Source organism: Amblyomma maculatum, chromosome 1 (assembly GCF_055883805.1).
Source record: "Amblyomma maculatum isolate TAMU_Amacu chromosome 1, ASM5588380v1, whole genome shotgun sequence".
Lineage (NCBI taxonomy): Eukaryota > Metazoa > Arthropoda > Arachnida > Ixodida > Ixodidae > Amblyomma > Amblyomma maculatum.
The window spans coordinates 368985041-369009001 of NC_139344.1; the positions used below are offsets into that span (position 1 = coordinate 368985041).

The 23961-nt window shown below is 46.8% G+C and overlaps 1 protein-coding gene across 1 annotated transcript in view; it reads left to right on the forward strand.

The window, feature by feature from the left end:
- The window catches only part of Patronin (calmodulin-regulated spectrin-associated protein patronin), a 46961-nt gene that overhangs the window by 2367 nt on the left and 20633 nt on the right, over positions 1–23961 (forward strand). Inside the window, exons 2-4 of the mRNA XM_084591768.1 lie at positions 13664–13978; positions 21349–21434; positions 23380–23873. Of these exons, the coding sequence (XP_084447894.1) occupies positions 13664–13978; positions 21349–21434; positions 23380–23873 (895 nt within the window). The remainder of the gene's footprint in view (positions 1–13663; positions 13979–21348; positions 21435–23379; positions 23874–23961) is intronic.

Sequence of the window (23961 nt, forward strand, 5' to 3'; positions counted from 1 at the left end):
TGAAATAAGCACTATAGTGATTATGAAATCATTTTGTTTTCGATGCACATGATGCAAGAAATACAGAAGTTCAGGTAGAAAAATCAGTTGGCAACAAAATGGTGGAAGATGTACTAGTGCTTGTTTGTGTGTCACCTTATTCTTTTTTTTTTTTTTTTTCGTCTTAGTGTGCTGTGAGCTGAATGAGTACTTCTCAGCTCACTATTTTGCAAGAAATATCTTTTCCTACATTCGCTAGTAGGCAGGCATAAGAAAGTGGCTCCAACAGAAAAGTAAATGATGCTAAATTATCTTGCAAACAACAGCACTGGCTAGAGCACGCTCTCAGAAAATCTGTGCCGCACCTAGATTAACCGACTTCAGGTATGCATGCATGTCTTTCAAAGTTCTGATTCCATGCATACGTAAGCAACAGTGAAGATAAAGCTTCCACTAATGGAACCTTTGTGCATTCTTTTCATTGCATACGTTGTAAGCCTGTAAGCATCAAAATGGCAGCAGTGATGATGTAGCATGTATCATATCCTTGTGTTAATGGCACCTCAACGCAAGCATTCATGTTTTTATTTTTATTTATTTATTTTTTTTTTTACTATTAATTGTGTCGCATGTTCCAGGTGAGGTAGGTCTGGCGGATGCAAGTAATGAGGAAGGACGCTGTAGTATTGGCACAGGCATAGTTATTGACATTTTATGTACGTAGCAAGCCAACCAGGCACACGCCAATAAAAATTTGGCTACTACAAGCGCGTATGAGCACAGAAAGGACATGCATGGTGGAGGCTATCTGCTAGTTCCAAAATGATGAAAAACTATAATTTTTTAAGTGTTTTGTTTTGGTCATTTTGCAAAGATATTGTGCGTTTGTAAAAAAAAGAAGAAAGTTGTTGTCTCTTACGCTGTCTTTTTCTTTAAAGTTTCACGTGTTGAGTGAGATAGCATTATCGGGTCCTTCCTGCATGCATCGCACGTTCAGTAGGTCCACCTCTGTTCAGCTTCGATCAACCAGCCTTCGTGGCGTAATTAAGGGGTTAGTGTACCAATCTATCACTCCAGGGGGCCTGGTTCAATTCCTACCCCATCCAAATTAACCCACTTCTGTCCAGCTCAGTCATTATTGTTCTTTTGTTGCAGGAACATTTCTGAGAAGTTTAGCACCAATCCAAGTATTTTTGATGTCTGTTCGAATATATATAGCTCGTTTAACTTAGTCATTTTTCTCGTGACCCAAACGGGCGTACAAAGAAAGTTGAAAATGTAGCTGTTAAGTGCATTCCTGTATTGAAAATCAGAGTTTGCAATGAACAAATATATCATACTCTGTAGCGGTTTAGTTATGTAGACCCTGAACCCCTTTCATTCAGAGCTGAAAGTTACTAATTAAGGTGCTTTGAGCCAATCTTTAAAAAAGAAATTCCTGGCTACTTGCCTGCTGACCTTTTTCGGTTAAAACCGTACTGAAAAAGTGAATCCAGCTTGCCTTTCTGTTTTTTTTTTTTTTTTTCATTTGAGTTGAAAAACCTACTTTTTGATTGTAAGACAACCACGTAAAATGTAGTTAGGTTGATGAACATACAGTGCACATGCACCCAAATGGATTTATTTAATGGCAGGCAGAAAGAAGCTCATGGATTCTTTGACAGACAAGCAAAATTTATTTCACCATGCAAAGCAAATGGTTTGTACACTGGGTTTGATATTACTGTTTTATTAAATTTTTTTTAGCTTTAATTGCAATTAGTGCAGTCTTCACAACAGCAATATGTTGGGTTTAATTAATGGATGTTCTCGTGCCAGAAGTAAACTATTTTTTGTGTGCCGCAGGCTCTGGATAAAATGGCTGCTTGGGGATATTCAACGCATGCTGGAAATCTGTTTTTCATTTTTGTGTTCTGCCTCCATAGAAGCACTGCGATTATGGCAGAGATTCAATCCGTGAGCTTACAAGTTTCCTGACATGCCGCACAGTGCAGTTATTTTAATTTTCCCTTAAATTAGGCTACATCTCACACTGGTAGCTGAAGCTTGCTGTGTATGCTGACTTTGCACAAATTTAGTTCCTTGGGTTGTGCGAGCCTACGCACATTTGATGCGGGCAAACCGTTTGCAAGAATTGCATTAAAAGGCTTCATCTGGAGCTGTGGCTGCATGAGTAAACTCCCTTTTTTTTACCTCTTAGCACTACTATTGGCATAGTGCAAATATATTATTCACACTTCCCAGCACTCCAAATTTGGGCTCAGTACTGTTGTAATGTCTTGGACAAACTATTGCTTTGCTCTTTTCTCACTGATGAAGTGTAAGCTGTTGCACTCTGCTCCAGTCATGACAGATCTAGTAAAGAAACATATGACAGGAACAGTTTGCTGTATTTGCTGTGTACGGGTCCTCCTATTCGTACCATAGTCCCCTGCCCGGGTCACAGTGGTTAGGACACTCTACTACTGTGCCGAAAGATGCGGAATCGAATCCCTGCCTCGGCGGCTGCTTTTCGAAGGAGGCGAAAGCTAGGCATGCTGTGCGATGTCAGTGCACATTAAAGAACCCCAGGTGGTCAAAATTTCTGGAGGCCTCCCCTACGGCGTCTCTCATAGCCTGAGTCACTTTGCCCTATGAACCAAATCAAACTAAACCTATTCATACCATAGTTACTGCAATACACCCTTCGGCAAGTTGCACATTTTGGGCCATTGAATTATCCACCCCCACCAGACTAGTCTCGAACGTCTGACTACTTCTGAACTGTGCTGACTTGTTCCTTACTCCTCATATATCCTGCATCTAGGGTTGGCCTTTTTGGTTTTTAGTTTCTGAAAATTCTGTTTACTTTTTCAGTGTTTATTTTAGAACACGCATTACATTTCAGTGTGTTTCAGCAAATATGACTTTCAATACTTTCAACCCTTCGGTGATTGAGTGTGGCACTCTTATGGGGGTCAAAATCTCTTAGTAGTCTGTTTCTGAATGTTGTCTGGAAGAATGCTTTATTTACAATCTATTAGTGGGTCAGGGGCAGTACTTGGAGCTATGGTTGCCGAAAAAATTAGTATCGTTTAAAAAGTAACAAAAGGTAAGTGAGGGGAACAGCACACAAAAGCAGAACTGGAAGATTATCTCTAAAAGCTTATCTGGTATGGACATTGCCAGGTTGTTGTGCTGGGTAGAGTGAGAGGGTGGGGAAACAGTTGGTGGCAGTAATGGAACTACCACTCAGTCGTCGTTATAGTCGGAACTTGATGCTTATGACGGCCATGTACGGTTTCATGTCAGTTCCCTGCATGGATTAATAAGCCTACTTAACCAGCTAACTGCTCTATGTGGGGAATGATAGTGAATGATCAAGACGACGAGAAGGTGATGCTTCCTGGTCTGCAGAGGCATGTGAATTCCGTAGTGCACTGACTCATATCACATAGCTGCACTGATTATTGCATAATGCCACCATTTCATCATGCCCCTTGTTTTCGCACTTTAGTCCATTTTAAGCTTTAGCTGGCTGACTTGTACTCAACAGCCAGCTAGATGCGCTTTGCATGCTAATAGTGGTGACCTTTCTCATTTAAGACAGAATGTCGAAAATTAAATTCAGTGTTCTTCCATCTTTCTCCCGGCTTTTTTTATTCAAACTTGAAAACTCAAGCCTCTACCTCCATCTAAAGTGAATGCAAATTTGACTAAGTAAAGTCAGGCCAGAGACGGTGTCACCAGGTTATGCCGAGCTGAGAGATGCAGCTGCATTTGTTCCTCTGCCGTGTAGTCGAAAGATTCCAGGCAGCACTAAATACCATGAGCATGACTCTGGCAGGTGGCATGTGGCATGAATGGGTTGTGATTGGCTGTCAGGTCGTGTGATGTCACGAGACCAGATGGCTTGGTCGAGTTGGGATGAGCTGCCAACTCCGGCATGGGAATCGAACCCACTGGGACCGTGGCACTCCCTGTTTCAAAAACCAGGGGCGTGCATGCCTTTGGCAGGTGGTAGTTGGCAGGTTGCATGGCTGGGCTCCGATTGGTTGGAACTTGGAAGTACAATTTTTTTATTATACTGTGACAATTTCATAAATTGTCACAGCATGTGTATAGCAGTAGTAGACATAGGCGATAAAATAATCATATAGCACGTGATAGAAAAGTGACGCTCGCACATATGCCACATGAATCTGATGGATAGTCTCTCCTTCTGATATTTGCATTGGTATTGTTGTGCAGCAGAAATACATGGTTACATCTGAATAACTTCTTTCCTTTTATTTTTTTTTTAGTTTGTGAAGGGCTTTTATTAAACTGCATTTGGCAATATTCTTTGTTATCTGGCCTTTAGGCTTACTATTCTGTCATACAGATACCTAGAATCAGAGATAATCAACAGGCTAGTGTATTGTCACCTCCTACTGTTACACACTACTTTCGTTGCCCCTAATCTCATTCGGAAGCATGCATACTTGCTGCCTTTGGTGTCGTTTTCCTTTCATCATGCCACTGCCAATGCCCACACTTGTTTTAGCATCTTGCAGTGCGGTAAGCTCAGGTCCATGCGCGAAAACTGCTGGCGCTGCGAGAATTTGAAAACTCCGTAACCATCGAGTGCATTGGCACGTTTATTGCGACGCAACGAAGCATGTGGCCTCTGGTAATAAAGCACCGCCCAGATCTTCCATTGCTGCACACTGTTCTCCCACAGCTGGGAAAGCTTTTCGTGAAAGGAGTGCCACACTGCACCAGTGCAGCGGACTGGTCCATGTAGGATGGATGCATGTGGGGCTGCGACGTTTACATCGTTCCACGAGTCATTTTAGAAATCTGATTACAAGGATGTCTGCACAGTTACGAGACTGAAGTGCTGCCGAGTGTCGTTTATGAGTACCCTAGTGGCAGTAACAGAGAAGTTTGGAAAGTATATTTCCACACTATGGTAGAATGCCATCAGGGGTTTAATGGAGAAAGGTGGCATGCCGAGACTACCTCAATGGGGCTTGCTATGCCTGGAGGCTGGTCGCTCGTCTGATAGTCTGGTTCATGGCTGGTATCACACTCACCTGCGTGTTTGCTTTGCTTGTCGCAACGCTGTTGCAGCTGGCAGGCTAGCTTTCGAGCAAAAAGGGCCTGCATATACTGCACCTTATGCCCTACACATAAAAAAAGACAGCTTCTTCTTCAAAAAAAAACTGTGACCTTGGTTCCTTTCTGTTAGAAACAGTTGCATTACTGGCCATCGAGTCATGTTTACATTTGTGCAGTGTACAGTCAAAACAATTGTAGTGGCTAAAAAGTCAGAGTTTAAGTATCTTGCCACTTTGTTTAAAAAGTAATTTTCATCATCATCATCACCAGCCTCACTATACCCACTGCAGGGCGAAGGCCTCTCCCATATTCTATGGAAAGTAATTTTGGGCACCCTTTATTAAAGCTCATCTGGCTGCACAAAGGTGCAGGTTGGCTGTAATTTTACTGCCCGTCTACGAGAACTGAACCGTGGTGTTGGAATAACCATGAATTTAACTATACTGCTGCATTGTAATGAGTACAGTTCTGCCCTTGTATCCTGGTGTGAAGTACATGTTTACTGAACAGTGTAGGGCGGCAATGGCCGTCCCTCTGGGTGAGCGAATCCGACGTACTCTGGAACCGCAGGACGCACAAGTGTTCGTCTCGGCCGCCTCATTGCGTCGCGGGAGCGCGAGCTGCGAGATAGAGATCTGTATACAGTTGGGCGCATACGTATGACGCACGTGGTTGGTGTGATAGTTATAACGAAGCAGTCGAAAACCGCAACTTCGGGTTGTGTTGGGCAGGCCGCCGTGGTATGCAAGCACCCCTCTGCGTCAGCGGCTGGCGCTGTTCCAATTGGAACCTCCCAACTTTGGCACTAAAATAGTGTAATTGGCAGCGCAGACCCCCCGAAAAAAGCGTAGTTTCATTTAGCTATTGGTATTATAAATTACAGAAAAGACTATGTAAGTTCAGCTCTCCTTGAACATGTTTCACGAGCGTAAGCCATCGGCTACGACCGCTGCGGCATCTCCCGTCTTGGCTCGCTTCTGCGCTTGATAAGCTTCTCGGCTTCTCGTTCGTTGTTCGATGGTCGTCTCGGCAGCCTGTCTGCCACTGCTGAGGTCTCTGGTTATAGCGAGAGTGGCTTCCTCTACGCCTTGCCGCATCATTCTGTCGCGCTCTCGCTGCGGTGGTGCAGTCTTTAGGGCGCTCGAGTGTTGTACCCACGAACGCAGGATCGAATCCCTGCCGCGGCTGCCGATTTTCGATGGAGGCGGAACGCAAAACGTCCGTATGTTGCGCGATGCCGTGCAGGTTAAAGTTCCCAGCCGGGTGGTCGAAATTTGCCGCGGCTGCCGATTTTCGATGGAGGCGGAACGCAAAGGCGTCCGTATGTTGCGCGATGCCGTGCAGGTTAAAGTTCCCCGCCGGGTGGTCGAAATTATTCCGGAGCCCTCCACTGCGGCACCTCTTTTTTTCGCTCCAACCTTACTTCCATCTTTTTTCGGCACGGTTCAGGTGCCCACCGAGAAGTGTGAGATACAGAATTTAAACTTTACTACGCGGCTGAACGTAACAAACGTCAAAACCGCGGGGAGGGAAGCGGAAGCCCGCGCGCACATCTCGGCTGAAAGGCAGAGGAGGGAGCACATCCAGTAGTCGAAGAAGGCAGGTCCTTCGGCTCCTATACCTGAGAATTATCGTGAGTTAATAGAGAGAGACAAAAATTGATGAAAACTTTAGGGTGACACTAAGGCTCCGCATAAGCGCTTCACACACATGGACGATGTGTTTTTCTTTTTTTACTTTTTATTCTTTTTCTTTTTTTTGTACACCGATACTACTAAGCATCTGAAAAATTGGCTTTCTATTCCGAGCATTTTGACGCCTTTAGAACCCCCTCTTTTTTTTTCAGCTTTTTTTTTTTTCATTTCTATAGTTCATAAATTAATCAGTGATTTCTTTAACTCGTCATCGTCCATCACACACATCGATCAGTCATCCATCACTAGAATCACAAATCGCGATGATCGGACTTTTTTTTTTTTTTTTTTTTTTTAACGTAGCCCCCGATTATTTCCGACACACGGTGTCGACTGTTACGCGGACGGCTTTTCTTCCGAACGAGCTGTATAAGCTATCGCGTAAAAAAAAAAGAACAAAAAAGAAACCTTGTAGGGCGCCGAGTTCGACTATCCCCGTTTACGGTCTGCAATGTGCCACACGCCTGTCCTGCAGTGTATTTCATTTGCTTGTGTTCACTGCTGTCAAAGGCAGATCAATTCTCTGGATAAACTACTTGAGCATCTATGTTGAATTCTGTGGTACGTCCTGCTGGTTTCCCTTTTCACCCTGGGCGGGGACAAAAAAAAAAAATTTGGAGGACGCTTAAGCTTCGCCTTCAAGAGTGGAACGCGATAGCGTTATTGCACCTCGTTCGCACCGCCCACTCATTCGCTCGGTATGCTCTTGAGTCACACAAAGACATAGTTTTCATACTCAACACTTCTAAGTGCACTGTACAACTTTTTTTCTAATTATTTGTTCAAACAAGTGCTTCTCACAATCTACATTATCGCACTGTGTTGTGCACACTACAACGTTTCTTGCTCCCGTGTTCCTTTAGCGTTCACACGCACTGAGTATGTCGGTCAGTCACACATCGCAGGGGACACTTTCCCAGCAGAAGCGCTACGGCGCAGCGATCACGTCAGAGGCGTCCGGCATCAGACACTGCACCTAGCAATCGCGCTGTGAGCGGAAAGAGGAGCCGCGTCGCCTAAACACCACTGTTCGAGTGACGCACGCTTTTTATTTATGAAGTGCATGCCGGGATTTATCGCTCACGGCCAACGCCGCCGACGACACCGGTTTTTCTGCGACACGAGCTCCTTAACGCTACCGCGTTAAAATCACAGGTGTATGCCGGTTAAACCTCCGCTGCTGCGCTTACGCATAATTTCAGTACTACAGTAGGTTCATGGAGTGACGTTAGTTTCTGACCGCGCCTCTGCTCCGGCGGCTCAAGGTCAAACGCGCGACTGAACGTCTTTGGGAGTTGCAGTGCGAAGAGTAGAGCTCACGCTTGAAAATGCTACCATGTTCGTAGTTAATGTGGTTTAACTATAGTTTAACGCCCTGAGGCGACTCGGGCTGTGAAGGATGCCATGGGGGAGAGCACTGAATAATTTCGACCACCTGGGCTTTTTTTTAACTTGGTCGTCTTGCGTTCCGCCTCCATCGAAATGCGGCCACCGCGACGAGGACGGAACCCGTGTGCCCCGCCTCACCAGGGCATCGCGCCTGGTCCATGTGCGAGTTCTCGCAGACTATAGTGCGTGGCTATCTCGCGGAAGCCTATCGTACGTGCGGCCACCATCTCAATGTTTGAGCTTTATTGAGATTTGGAGCAGGACAAGGCGAGTCGTCGCGGATTGATTGTTACTTTCCGATTGATTGTTATATGAAGCGAAAGGCGCGGTAACTGTCTCACTTGTTTTCTGTGGACACCTGAACCGCGCCGTAAGGGAAGGGAGTTAAAGTGGAAAGAGAGAAATAGGAGCCGTAGTGGAGGGCTACGGAGTAACTTCGACCACCTGGGGATCTTTAACGTGCGCTGACATCGCACAGCACACGGACGCCTCTTCGTTTCGCCTCCATCGAAACGCAGCCGCCGAGGTCGGGTTCGAACCCGGGTCGAGTCGTCGCGGAAGGGTGCGAAGGCGATCACCCGCCATCTGGCTGGGGACAGCATGCGTTGGACAAGTGGTGGCTGCCACAGCGCATTGCCGTCGTGTTTTCTTTTCGTTACGGCTTGCCGCCGTTCCTTTCTAGGTTTGTCCAAGGAGCACCCCCGCCCCCTGTTGTTCTTGGGAAGGTTCCATACTGCTTCTGCTGAAATTGCCGGTGACAGTCGCGTCATTGTAGAAATTTCGAACGAGGCGCGTGCATCTTGACCTCTGTCATCAATCGAGCTTGCGGTGTCCCCGTTTTGTGTAATGTGCCTGCTTCCTGACGCCGTCAAAGCAAGCACACCATGCTGCGTTCCCCGGTGGGCATGCCTGGCGAGAAGTGGGCTCCTGCTGGGCCTCGGGTGATTTTTTGGTGTCTCCGGAACAGCCGTGACTGTAGTTACAATTCGCGCACTGTTCACACTTAAAATTTTGATGTCATGTTTTTGTCTTCAAAATTGCTCATCATAGTCACGTCCCACAGGACTCCGGCGCGATTTTTTTTTTTTTTTCCCCAGTCGAATGTTTGTGCTTCCGTCGTCGTCGCATGGCCGACTGATCTTAACGCTTGCTTTGTGGCCATGACGGGCGGGCACCTTGATTTGGGGGAAAGTTGTCCGCCCGACCATATCCTCCCTGATTCATGTTTGAAGTTAAGATGACGCACGTGGCCAATCTAGGCCTCAAACTTCCGTCACTGCACACGAAGTAATGTAAGGTGAAGGAGGTGAATGCGTAATAATAATAATAATAATAATAATAATAATAATAATAATAATAATAATAATAATAATAATAATAATAATAATAATAAAAGCACGAGCCGTCGAGTTCATGCTACTGCCAATATTTTACCCCACATCTCCATGTGGGGTAAATGCAATGCAAGTTTGCTGGTCAGTGTCCTTTACGTGTTTTGTTACGTGTGCGACAATTTTGCCCGGAACCATCGCCTATTATCGACGCAAGCAACGATTTTGTTTTTAATTTCGTTTTACTTTATGCACGCGGCGAGCTAGCCAGACGCGGAAAATCACTTGCGAGCGTGGCCAAGAGTGCACGTCAACGCATCGGAGAACTCGCGTCAGACTGCGCGCGTTTCAAGAGAGTAAAAGCGGCAACGTTTCCAAGGAGTGGCATCCCTTTGGTCATCTCATTAGGATATTATGTATTCGTACGCTGTTTTTTTTTTCTTTTTTTTTGCAGATGTTATCTTTTACATCAATGATTTCTTTCCTCCTTGCGCTTCTGTGCTGGTGCTATTATCGCAGTGATCGCAGGCTAACGATTGCAGTGGCTCTGTTACCTGCGTGCGAGATGAAAGGGTTTGATTCGGTTTGTAGGGCTTAACACCCCAAAGCGACTCTGGCTATGAAAGACGCCGTGGTAAAGGACTGCGAAACTTTAGACCATCTGGAGTTCTTTAGCGTTTGTTCAACGTGCACTGACATCGCACAGCACACAGACGCCACTCCATTTCGCCCCCATCGAACCGCAGCCGCCGGCGGTCGGGATCAAACCCGGGTACTCTCCGGCATCTTAACCACTGCTTCACCACCACGGGGCCGAGATGAGAGGGGGTGGCAGTATTGGGGGTATTTACTGCCACAGTCGCTCAATGGAAACGTACCTATTGCGGCTTCCATTGAGCGCCTGTGATGCAGCAATCACTTGGTTGCTGCGACGTGCCCGTTATTTATTTTTATTTTTTTTTTTTGCATCTATTTCAACTACCCTCTGTGCACGCCGCTGTTGTGGTCGGACGCACGACCGCACAGAAAATTTGCAGACAACGATACGTGCGAATGAAGCCGGTAAATATTTTGCTGCCTCTCTGTCGTCGTGATTTATCGTGATGCGCCTCACCGCGCTGCGCCCTTCCAGGGACAGATACGGTTGATAAATCCCTGTAGGTAAGCACAGGTTGCGCGTGCGCTTGTGACATTTCCTTGTTGGGCAGGAGTGAGCGCTGCGGGCATGGTGGGGTGCAGACTCGTGCCGACAGGCGCACGTTCGCTTTACGGGATTTGCATAGGTAGCTTGCACCGACATGGAGCTCCTGAAATGTGTATGCTGACTCGCTGCGTTGGACGATCTCGTTTCCTCGAGACCGCATTTCGGAACCGTAATGCTCCTCCGCCGCAGGTTGATTCTGTGAGCGCCAAGTGGTGTAAATGCCAGTGCCGTTAAGGGCGAAAGTGAACACGTGGAGAAATCACAGCTGCGCGGGCTACGCCGCCCTTGCACGCGGTTGCGAGGAACGTTCCTCTCGTGTCTGTAGGAGTGCGAAAACACGTGGGCATGTGTGTGCAACGCCATGGCGCTCGATCTTGTCGCATTGAAAACGACTGTTTTCGACTCGGCAAGCGCCACATCTGCGGTGGTGGCCGTGGCTCGCCGCCACAACCGGGCGGCGAAGGCACGGCAGGTGCAGGGTGTTGCGTTTCGGCACGCCCTTCCTTTCGTCGCTTCCTCAGGCCACGATCGAGACACCATGTCGGGCGTTTCGCAAGGTTGCGTGAATTTTGCCGGGACGATTTCGTATTGCTTTTTACGCAATATTTGCCGCTAAAAGCGATTTCCTCCCCTCATAGAGCGGTCCGCACTCGTCTGGGCAACACGAAGTCGTCGGTCATGTGCGCGTTCGTTACGTACAGTGCTCGCCACAGAAATCTTTTATTAGTTAACGGAATTTGCATCAGCTGCTTTGCAAACATTCATTTCATGCTTTTTTTTTTTTTTTTTTTTTTTTTTTTTCTGGTGCAATTGCACGGAGCGATTCGTGCCGCCCAGTGTACGGACAGGGATCGCAGATTTCAGTGGTCAGTCCCGCGTCTCTGTTGGACGATCACGCTGCTCCCTCGCTAAAGAGGTCCACTGACGAGCACATAGACCCCCGCGTGCGTGCAAAAAAGTGTGCGCGACCCACGGACTGGGCAGCATTCCGCCGTTGTGAAACCGGAGGTGCGGTCCTGGCGGCGAGGGAGCGTGCCCCGCGATGTGATGGTCCGGAGGCGTCCTCGTGAGGGCGTGCTGGCCAAGGCCGCCGCCGCCGACTCGTGGGTCGTGCCGTGGGCGCGCCGACGCTCGCCGACGACCGGCTGCTCCTCGCCCTCCAGCGCAGCCCGACTGCTCGCGGGTATTCCGGCGCAGTTCGAGATTGCGGGATGCCGACTTTCGCTGATGAGAACCATTTCCATACACTGCGTCTCTCTTGCAGGGATCATTTTGCGTTGCGAAGCTGTGATGTGGTCGAACTCGGCGTCGTGGAACCTGTCGAGTGTTTGGCAGCACGGGACCGTGCCTGAGCATTAGTTCTTTTCTACAGAGATGCGTTCCATGTTCAGCAAAGAGGCATATCAGTCTTTCTTTTCTTATGTTGATGGGGCGAGGTAATGATGTGCATCATGAAGTAAAGTCTTTTTTAAAAGTGTAGAAATGCATTTCCAGTGTTCCCAATCTCTTAATGGCAAGAAGATTTTTTGTCCTACTCTCAGTGATGGGAAGGACATCCACGAATGCTAAATCTTGCTTCATTACATTTTGTACAGGCTGTACATTTCGCACAAGTTATGGATGTGTAGAAATGACATCATTAATTTCCATTTTCCTCGGATGTGTGCCGGTGGTCATATATGTTCATAATGTTCTCTTGTTAGCTAGCGTTCTTCACTTTTGAGTCACAAGCTCTTTATATAAATTAACTACATTTGCGGAAAATTTCTGTGCCTGTCTGTGCCATTACTATGGAAACTACACACATGGGGTGGTGATGAGTTGGAAAAGTGTGCCATTTTAGACATTTACTGCGTAACCACAGAAAGTTTCTCCCTAGTATATCTTCTTTTTTTTCGTGATGTAAGCATATCAGCACTTGGGGAATCGTGCTCATTTGTTTTGTTTATGATATTGCTTGCTTCATGGAAAGATCACTAATTTGTTTACCATTTAAATCAGGTTTTTTTTTTCTTTTTGTGCATCACAGTATTCATTATGCATTTAATGGGTCTTGTTGCCATATTATAATACCTTATACAATCCAGTAGAGTAGCTAGGAGACATAATCAGTGCTTATTTGGACTTCACTTAGGCTGGAAACTACCTGCAAATCCTTTATCAGGAAGGACCGCTGTTAGCCTGAAAACCTAAGCTGCTCACTGTCGGCAAGGTGTAAGAAGGGAATTTTTTCTCGAAAGATAATGTTAAGAGCAATGTGTCAGACTGTTGAAGAGTTGGCTTATTTTGCACATGGCTAAATCTGTACAGTTGGATAATTCGAACTTGAGAAGGAGCAGGAATTTCATCCAAATTGTGCTCTGTACGAATTGACAAGGGCCTTTCTCATATTTCTGGTTTTGATAGGGCCATGCTCTAGTTAAAATAGACCGAACTTTTGGATTAGGCAAGTTTGAATCAACGGGCATCCACTGCGTCGCATAAAAATTGTGATGCGTTTACTGCATCACTTTGGATGCTTAATGACACAACACAAAGAAGCAGCCTGAGTTGCTTTGGGACGTTAAACCCCACAAACCAACCAACCAACCACAAAGAAGCAGAAGGAGGATGCTTTTTTCTCTGCAAGAAAAATGTAATGCACCAAATGTTTAGGTACTAATATGTGTTGTGTGCAGTGAGAACTGCATGAAAGCTGTAATGAGACTGCATAATTGAAACAAAATAATGGAGAGGGAAGACTGTACTGGATTATATGATACCAGTAGTCAATATGATATCAATGCCATCAATATGTATCAATATGATGAATAAAAAGGAACTGGTGTGCAGACTCGCAGGTTTTTCTAACCACTGAAATGCAGGTGGTGGAGAGGTGCGCATGTGCAGAATGACTGCGTGGGAACAAAAAAAAAAAAAAAAAAAGAAAAAAAGAAAAGCTGGGCAACCTACTGTTAACGCTGCACTGTTTGGTCTGAACGCAGGCGAAGCAGCGTGCCTCGGTGCTGTGGCTGGTGTCCAAGGCACACCAGAACCGGGTGCCCCCCGAGTTGCGTGAGGTGTTCTACCGGGACCAGGCAGAGCAGGACCGGCTGCGCCCGCAGCTGGTGAAGGCGTTGGCCAGCGGGGAGCTGTACTGCTTGGCTCTGGCCAACATCTATGCCGACCCAAACTACCACAGCCTCAGCCACCAGGGGGTAGTGCAGGCTCTGCAGCGCAAAGGGGTCGACGTGGAGCCGCCGGCCGACCACTGCCCCCTCACGGAGACCGTGCTCGCCCAAACTGCACCGTTACGTATGGTAGGTACATTTGTGGTGCATGCATTCTTACAGAGACGATGCTTGGGTGAATATATTTAGAAGTAAAAAAAAATAGGGCTGTTATAATGGGACTGGCCCCGAGAGAATGTGCATGCACCGCAGTGTGATGGAGCCATGTGCATCATAAGCTGGAAAAACACAGCCACACTGAAGGAAGCATCAATCGAAGGAGTCAAACAGCGCTGTTGACATGGCCGAGTCAGTATGGAACCAAACGACAGAATACCACATGCTTGCTAAATAAATGTTTTATAATACTGCAGCCCGCGTGCTGGGTTTTTCTTTTCCCGAGTTTAAAATATTGTAAGGGGTTTATTGGAGCACCAAGACCACAAGCAACGTCCGCAAATCAAAGCGACGGGGGTAGCGTTCGAATCAACAGTGCAGTGCCAACAAGGCTCCGGCTCCACTTCGTCTACCTCTTCGGTTTGGCGCGTGAGCTGATGGCGATCGGGATTACTACAATACCCCCCGGCGGAAAAGGAGCCATCCTGGCGACTCATGGTGAGGAAGGGGTAGAGGGATCATAATGCGGCTTGAGGCGGTCGACATGTACAGTTTCTCGGCCGCGGCGGCGATGATCTGGAGATGGGTTCAAGGGCTATTGTTCGAGAATGCGGTAAGGTCCATGATAGCGCGATAGGAGTTTGGATGAGAGGCCGGGTGCAGAGGAAGGCACCCAGAGCCAAACGAGGGCACCTGAGGGATATGAAGGCGCTGGATTTGTAGGGTCCCGGTTATGCTTTTGTTGAGCCTGGTTCTCCGTTGTGAAGGAGCGCGCCAATTGTCGGCATTCTTCGGCAAATGTGTGCGCTTCAGACAGTAGAATGGTCTCTGAAGCGTCGGGGTGGTAAGGCAGGATAGTATCCATGGTGGACGTGGGTTCACGACCATATAAAAGAAAGAAGGGGGAGAACCCAGTCGTAGTCTGCGTAGCCGTATTGTAGGCGTACGTTACGAAAGGCAGCACTTGGTCCCAATTAGAGTGAGCGCTATCGACGTACATGGCTAGCATGTCACTAAGAGTGCGATTAAATCGCTCAGTCATGCTGTTCGTTTGGGGGTGATACGCTATGGTGCTCCGGTGAATGATCTGGCACTGTTTGAGGAGGGCTTCGACAGTGTTGGAAAGAAACGCACGTCCGCGGTCACTGATCAATTCTTTCGGTGCGCCGTGACGAAGAACGAGGCGATGCAGAATGAACGAAGCAACATCCCGTGCGGTGGCAGACTGCAAGGCTGATGTTTCCACGTAACGGGTTAGGTGGTCAACGGCTACGATGACCCAGCGGTTGTTAGCCGACGTGATCGGAAGCGGGCCATACAGATCGATACCGACACGGTCAAAAGGGCGGCTGGGGCAAGGCAATGGCTGCAACGGAGCGGCTGGCTGAGGGGATGAATTCTTGCGACGTTGGCAGGCGGTACAGGATCGGATGTACTGACGAATGAAGCGGTACATGCCGCACCGGTAATATCTCATACGCAGTCGAGAATAGGTTTTCATGACACCTGCATGGCCGCATTGGGGATCGGCGTGGAAAGAGGCGCAGATTTCAGCACGGAGATGTCGTGGAATCACGAGAAGCCACTTTCGCCCTGTAGGATGGTAATTGCGGCGGTATAAAAGTTGTGGGATTCGGGCTTGCTGCGGCTGCCCTTTGCGCGGCCGCCGCCCGCTTCCCAGTTGTTCTCCTCGTTCCCTTTCTCCCGCCTGAGGCGGCGGAGAGGGGCTCGGACGACTTGTCACTGTCGTTCGGGCCAAAGCTCCGCCCTGGCGTCCCAGTGGCTGTTCTCATTGGCGCCTTTTGGCGGGAACACGGCACCGCTTCGAGGGCCGCGCTCGCGCGACCCTCCGAGCGGGGCCCAGGGAGAGACTCCTCCGAGACATCGTAAGGTGCGTACGCTACTGTTCTTGTCTGCCGGCCTTTGTCCGCGCAGACCAGTGTGTACTCGAGTTCGTCTGCTCCGGGTCGTACCTGAGAGCGCAACTCGAGCCTGTCGATCGTGATCCAACAATCCGCGACAGGCGTACCTTGCGGTGGTTGCCCACTTTCTCTCAAAGGAACCCTCTGGTCACTGCGAGAGAGAGATCACAGCACGCCCTTGCGTGCTTGCGGCGCACTCCGTGTCACTTGTGCATTTTGTATATTTTGTATGTGTGTGTGTGTGTGTGCCGCTGGAGGATGGCGTTTCAATAAACGTCTCCTTCGTGAACTTGGAGGTTGGTGTCCTTGCAGCGAAGTGCTCTCCTCCCGGTGGAGGTTGAATGCGCGCTGCTGTGTTTCAGGGTGCGCGTGGTAACGGCTGATCGGGGTTTCGGCTCGCGCGACGCTCGAACCCACGGTGGTTGGTGGCTTATGTCCACGTAGGAAACCACAAAGTCCATCACGAGTGGCGAAGTGGTGGACCTGACGACGAAGTGCACGTGATGGAGACAGCTCTGCGGGCGTAGACAGGAATGTTAAGAGGGAGGATATCCATGGATCTTTCTGCTGCTCAGATTTCATGTTGGTAATGTTGAGCGGTGACATATCGTAGGCACAAACGAAGCCAGCTGTCGAGTCGTTAGGAAGCGGTGAACGGGAAAGGGCATCAGCGTCGGTGTGCTTGCGTCCAGATCGATAGATGACGTGGATATCATACTCCTGGAGACGTAACACCCAGCGGGCGAGGCGGCCGGAGGGGTCTTTGAGGGAGGATAGCCAACAGAGCGCGTGGTGGTCGGTAACAACGTAGAATGGGCGACCGTAAATATAAGGACGAAACTTGGTAATGGCCCATATGATGGCCAGACACTCCTTTTCAGTCACAGAATAGTTCGATTCCGCTTTCGTGAGGGTACGACTAGCGTACGCGACGACATACTCGGAATATCCAGGTTTTCGTTGAGCAAGAACAGCGCCCAGACCTACGCCGCTTGCATCAGTGTGTATTTCGGTCGAGCAGGCAGGGTCAAAATGGCGGAGTATAGGAGGAGAGACCAGTAGACGGCGTAGCCAGTGCCAAGCCAGCAATGCCGGCAGGTGTGGCAGCCCGTCGCGTAGAAGCGCGCTGCTTTCATAGCTCGTCAAACCTCTGGCACAGTGTTATGTCGGATACGGAAGTAGGGTCTCTGGCCGACATCATATAGTACGCATCATCAGTGAGACCTTTTAGAACATGTGTGACTCCTTCGGGCTCGGGCATGGACGGATTGACCCGCTTGCAGAGGTCAACCACGTCCTCAATGTAGCTAGTAAACGTTTCTTCGGGACGTTGAAGCCGTGCATGGAGGCGTTGTTCGGCGCGGAGTTTACGTACCGCAGGACGGCCGAATACATCCGCGAAGTTTTTCTTGAAGACAGACCACGTCAGAAGATCGGCTTCGTGGTTTCAAAACCACAGATTCGCCACGTCCGTGGGGTAGAAGAGGACGTTGCTTAGATTTATGGAATCGTTCCAGCGGTTGTAAGTGCTGACACGCTCGAAAGAGGCCAGCCAGTCGTCAACGTCGTGGTCGTCGGTACCACTGAAGAAAGGTGGGTCACGGGGTCGTTGTGCCCCGGGACAGAAGATGGTGGCAGGAGTGGCACGGATGGGCGCCGATGGTTGGCTGGGAGCGTCCTGCATGGTTGTGACCGAAGGCGGTAGCGTGCGGTTCCGAAGTTCCAGGGTGAAATTTGCGAGGAGGACTGGGGCGACGACCGAACCTCCACCAAATGTAAGGGATTTATTGGAGCACCAAGACCGCAAGCAACGTCCGCAAACCAAAGCGACGGGGGTAGCGTTCGAATCAACAGTGCAGTGCCAACAAGGCTCCGGCTCCACTTCGTCTGCCTGTTCGGTTTGGCGCGCGAGCTGATGGCGATCGGGATTACTACAATATGTATATTAAGTAAAGGGGGGGAGGGGGGGGGGCACACTGTGAGGGGTGGGTAAGGATGTTCCAATGTTTCTCGGTGCATGTCAAAACAATACACTTGCAACCTCTCTACGTTGATTATGAATGAGCTGGTGTCAAGCACGCCAAAGTTTTTTTTTTTTCGGCTATTTAGGTTACGTTAAGTATAAGAATTAATAACTTCGCAAAGCAATGCATTGAGAAAGATACGTTTACAAAAAAAAATGAACTGCTGTCACCAAAACAACAAACATTCACCGCAATGTTCTTTATTATAGGTAGTAACGATTGAACTAGAACAATTGCACATGCTTGGTTCTTTCATGAAATAAAAAGTTTTGAACTTTGACATTCAGTTTGTTGCACTTTTTTTCAGGAATATAAATATATATTAAGACAAACACTTTTAGGCGCATCCTGATTTCTCTAGTTCAATAGATGTGGCAGGTATGCTTTTAAGTGTCCTGAGAGCTTCATTTTATTTCTTATAACAGTTGATGAGAAAAGTATAATAGGCACCGGGCAGCATTTTTTTAGAAATTGCACGCAAATTGTTTTTGCCTTTTACTGACACCTAAACGCATCTGGGGCATGTTCTTTGCCTTCATCATGCTCACTTAACTTAGAAAACCGTTTCTACTTGCTTGGCTCCACATTGGCTCAACTTGCGAACTGAGGCTCCCCCTCTACCCTTGTTCAGTGTCCTTTCTTATTGTATGTAGCGTGTTACTGGCAATTGATTACTTGATGTAGGCAATTTTTTTTTAAATTTGTAATGCATTAGATACTTTTTGTAGCATATTCCATTCTCTGTAATCCAATAATTTTATTATGGATGCATTTATTATGGCTTCACTAAACCATCATATTTAAAAAGACTGGACCCAGTACATAACTTAGGCTTTCGACTGTCAGCCGGGGCATACAGAACGTCCCCCGTAAGTAGTCTGTATGTAGAAACTGATGAACCGCCCCTTGAAGATAGAAGGATGCTTACCTGCGCGTACGTAATAAAAATAAGGTCCCTCCCGAAACACCTCTGTTACACTGTCGTTACAATAGCACCATCCAGAACACTATTCAGCAACAAACCTCATGCTATCAGACCACTAATCCTTTGCTTTGAAGAAATATGCAGAGATTTGAACATACTGAATACTCTTCCGAATGTTGCACAGACACCTAACCCACTTCTGCCAGGGTACAGCTTTCCCGATGTATGCAACTTCACGCTAACACTCTTTCATAAAAGTAAACCCCACGTGAACACATATTATGGGAGTTTTTCGCAGTAAATGAAACATACAAGCAATACACAGCATTTTTATAGTGATGGTTCTAGAACAAAAAATTCTGTTGGAAGTGCAGTAGTTAGCAACAAATGGGAACAAACAGTGTGACTACTTGAATGTTCATCAATTTTCACTGTGGAATGTTATGCAGTCCCTGTAGCGGTTGAAAAAATCATGAAAGAAAACATTAAAAACAGTGTTATTTACTCTGACTCTGGAGCCCTTAATTGGAGATATCATCCACAATGTCGTAAAAGGCCAATAAAAAAGGACAGATTATAAAAGCGTGCTGGGTCCCCAGCCACATGGGGATTAGGGGGAATGAAAAAGCGGACGAATGTGCATCATGTACACATAGCACTGAATTAAATCACGTCAACATACCCCGTAAAGACTGCACAAAATTTATGACTAAACTAACAGCTAAATGGCAGGCTTCATGGGATAATGAAACAAATAACAAGCTACACTTAGTAAAGCCTATAGTTCAAGAATGGAAGTCATCGAGTCATGAACAGTGCTTTATTGAAGTTATCCTGTGTCACCTCCGCATTGGACATAAACATCTCACACACAACTTCATACTCCTCGGACAAGAAAAACCTACATGTGAGACATGCAACGAACAACTGATTGTAAACCATATTTTAATATCATGCACGGAATATGAGGAAATCTGGAGGAAACATTTTATGTGTTTCTATAATGAACACATTCCATTTCATCCAAGTCTTTTGCTAGGAGAGAATGCCGTTGCCGAAATTTCTTCTATTTTTTGATTTTTTAAAAGAAGTAAAGCTAATAAACAAACTCTGAGTTATTTTAACAAGAACTGCTTTACCGTGAGTTTGGCACATGATGGCCTTTGTTGCCATGTGCCATAAAACCCAACACAATACAACGCACAATTTTTCAATAATTAATTACTATTTATTTGTTGCATTTTTTTTTTTCTTCTGAAATGAGGTTGTTGCACGAGGTATAACTGTTTGAAACTGAACTCACTCGCAAGCACTGTGGGTAGCATGAAATTCACTCTCCTTGAGTGAAGTGAGCTTTTGAGGACCAGCACGAGCTGGTCCTTGCAAGCAAAACTGAAGGCCTGCATGTTGCTAGTCCCATGATCCATGCTTCACATTCCGCATTATATCAGAGTGGTACAACAAAATATGTCAAATTTAGCTGCAGGCTTTTTCCCCTCAGAGCAATCAACAGCAAAGTGTGGCACTTGCTTAACTTCGAGGTTTTATATAGCTTCATACATTGAAGCAACCTGCTTTCATTCAGCGTGTGCATTGAGATACTCGTCAGTGTAACTAGTGATATGTTTGTCAGGAAACTTGAAATAACTAATAGAAAGCATGAAAAACTGCTGCTGCTGAAATTACAGTACAAAGTCTTATTTTCATTACTTTAAATTTGTGTTATTCTAGTAATAGAGGGGCGGAAAATAATGTAATATTTCCCTCCCCGATGACATCAACAGGGCTTACTGAGTGCACTCTCTCATAAGACACTCCCAAGTGATGAGATTGGGATGGGGTGCCTTACAGCGCCATTGCGACTTGATTTCTTTATTTCTTCTTGCTTGCTGGAGTGTGCTGAGTTAGTGTCATTTTCGGTCGCGTATATGTTTGATGTTATTGAAGCTAGCTTAAAACATTCTTGCGTTGGGAGAGGATTGATGGAATAGCCATTGCTCCTGCCCATTTTCTTGTTTTAGTAAGTAGCTTTGTGTGGGCCCTTTTAATTAATTACTCTTCTGTCATGATTCAGTACATTTTCATAGGAATTGTGCGCGGTAATCATCTACATTCCATCTGAAGAATAATAGTAATTGTAATACGTTACTTGTTTCCTATAACATGTACAAGACTGATTGCGCACACCTACCCTGCACCCCTACCTCCACAAACGCACCTCCTGTCAAGAGTTCTTAAACATCTGGTCATTTTCTTTTTTTTTTATTCACTGACCAACTTCACAGCCTTGGGCTTGTATTTTGCCGGCGCAGTTTTTCTGAAGTGCATCTGCCTGGAATCAAAGCCGTACTCGTGTGCTTCCTTTGTGCTTGTTACATTTTCTCTGGTTTGTGCATATAAAAGTAACGTGCTGTGCATGTCTTGCGCAGATTTTTTTTTTTTTTTTTTAATATTTCACATTTTGCTTTGCAGAGTGCTCACATGGCTGTCATCAATGGCATAATGGAACTGTACATCAAGGAAGTGCTCATACCCATCAAAGTCTTCGAAGTGGTCAGGTGAGCACTCTCAACAAAAACGGTCTCTTAATTTTGCATCGCTTTGCCGTCATGCCGTTCAGTTTCAGCAAGGAAACGAATATCGAAACAAAGAACCAACGCGCTTTTTGGTTCTTTCCTTATTCTCTTGGCTAAAACCTAGACTTCTGTATATGAGTCTTGTTTGCCTTTGTTTTGTTGCTGGAATGATAGGTGGGTGCCGCCATTGACCGGCTTTCTCTCCCGCCACCTTTTCGCTCATGCAAAATAAAATTGATTGATTGGTTGATTGAGTGTTTTAACTGGTCAGGCTAGAATATGCCTGCTAGTGCATTGCACAGTAAGCATAGATAATTTAATTAGGTATAGGAATGGTCACACCTAATCGACCAAATATTGTTAGTATAGCGTCATTGCACATGCTGCAGCAAGACGAGGGGTTAAATTTCTGAGAAACAAATAGGAAGGGCTGTGAAGCCTGCGCCACATCACAAGGGGGTGGGACTTTTCTTTTTTTTAAAGTCCAGCAAGCATTCTTTACGGTTTTACTTGCAAATGCAATTTTCGGTGTTTTTTGACGAGTATCACTTTTATGAATGAAGTGGTGACTTTCTTCTTTGTGCAAGTAATTTAGAGCCTATTGTTTTTGTCTGCATTAACAGTGTACTTAACCTGTTATTAATATACAGATATTAATAATTAATATAAAGGTCACAGAGCTAATTATGCCCAGAGATTTATTTTTTTTCTTTACAATGAGCTCTTTACGTGTTGCTACACCCTTGTTAGGCAGGAAAATCAGGGTCTGCGAATATTCGAATTTTCGGAACAATTTGTTGCTCATCTTTACTTACGGCATAAATTTTGCAGCGTCATGGGCTCATCTTTTTTTTTTCTTCTTCTCTCTCTCTCTCTCTCTTTTTTTTTCTTTTTCTCTTTTTTTTTTACACAATACTGCAGACCCCCATTTGAGTCCCGGCAGGGAGGACAGTAAAATACGGTCACTCAATACAACATCAGTAAAACAAATAGAACAAAATTGCTTAATATAATATGTACAGTCTTTGTCAAAAGTATACGGCCCAAGAGGTTCACTTCTAAGCACTATAACGTGGCTGCTGGCAGCAGTACTGGAATATGAATGTAAGCTAGTTGAGAATGAGGGCGAGATTTGTCATTACGAGATTCCGAACGCTAGAGTTGCTTTACGAGCCTCGTTACTGGGCTTAGAACAAAAATCCTTGGGCCGTATATTTTTGACAAAGACTGTACATAGTCTAAAATAAGTCACAAAATGCCTTGCCAAAATCAACAGCCAATATCTACCATAGAGGCAGGGCATTCCGTTCGTTAGCCGTTCTTAGAGCGTTAGTATTGTCGGTCACCATCAAGCTGGCCATACTGTCATTAGATTAGATGAAAAGTTGGTCATCATCATCATCAGCAGCAGCCAGACTATACCCACTGCAGGGCGAGGGCCTCTCCCGCATTTCAATTATCCCGGTCCTGTGCTAGCTGCATCCACTAGACCCCTGCAAACTTCTTGACCTCATCCGCCCACCTAACTTTCTGTTGCCCCCTGTTATGCTTTCCTTCCCTTGGTGTCCAATTCGTTACCCTTAACAACCATCCATCGGTTATCCTCTCTTCGCACTACATGACGTGCCCGTGCCCATCTTTTCTTGATTTCCATTAGAATGTCATTAACTAGAGTTATTTCGGATCCACTCTGCTTGCTTCGTTTCTCTTAATGTTACAACTACCATTTCGCATTGTGTAGCTCTCTGCGTTGTCCCCACCTTAAGCAAGACCCTTTTCATTAGCCTCCACATTTCCGCCTCATAGGCGAGTAAGATAAAAAAATATATATATGTATTAGTTAATAAACATTGTTTGGATAAGTGGCGTTTTATAGAGTAAATGGGGGCAGCTGCATCATGTATGAATCCGTCCGTCATGGGTGCAGGCGGTTTTCGGCTGTAAACTACCCTGAAGAGGTCCCCGTTGACGCGGAGGATGCCGCACTGCTCTGGCTGAACAAGTGCTCGGTGAAGATGCGGCACCGCATTGAGGAGGAATTGGGGCCCGGGCAGCCCCCTGTTGGGGGGCCACCCATGGTTCAGGAGCTGGGAGAGCTGAGCGACGGCTGCGCCCTCGCCGCACTGCTCAGCTTCTACTGCCCCCAGCACCTGCCCTGGCAGGACCTGTGCCTGCCGGGCGACAGCTTGGCCGACTCGCTCTACAACCTGCAGCTGAGCCAGCGCTTTTGCGAGGCACATCTGCCCCACGACGTTTTCTTCCTGACTGTGGAGGACGTGCTCTTTGTGCACCCCTCTATCCGGCAGAACCTGCTCGCACTGCTGGCAGACCTCATGTTCATCTTCGAGATCCGGCCGGCCAAGTGCGTGCGACGGCCGGGACTACGCTACGACCCGCCTAGCGTCGAACACACGCTCCAGGGTGAGATTTTTTCCAAGACACCTTCTGCGCACCGCTGGGTTGTGTGAACTGTTCCGCTCGACATTTGGATTACTTGGAGGAAGTAATT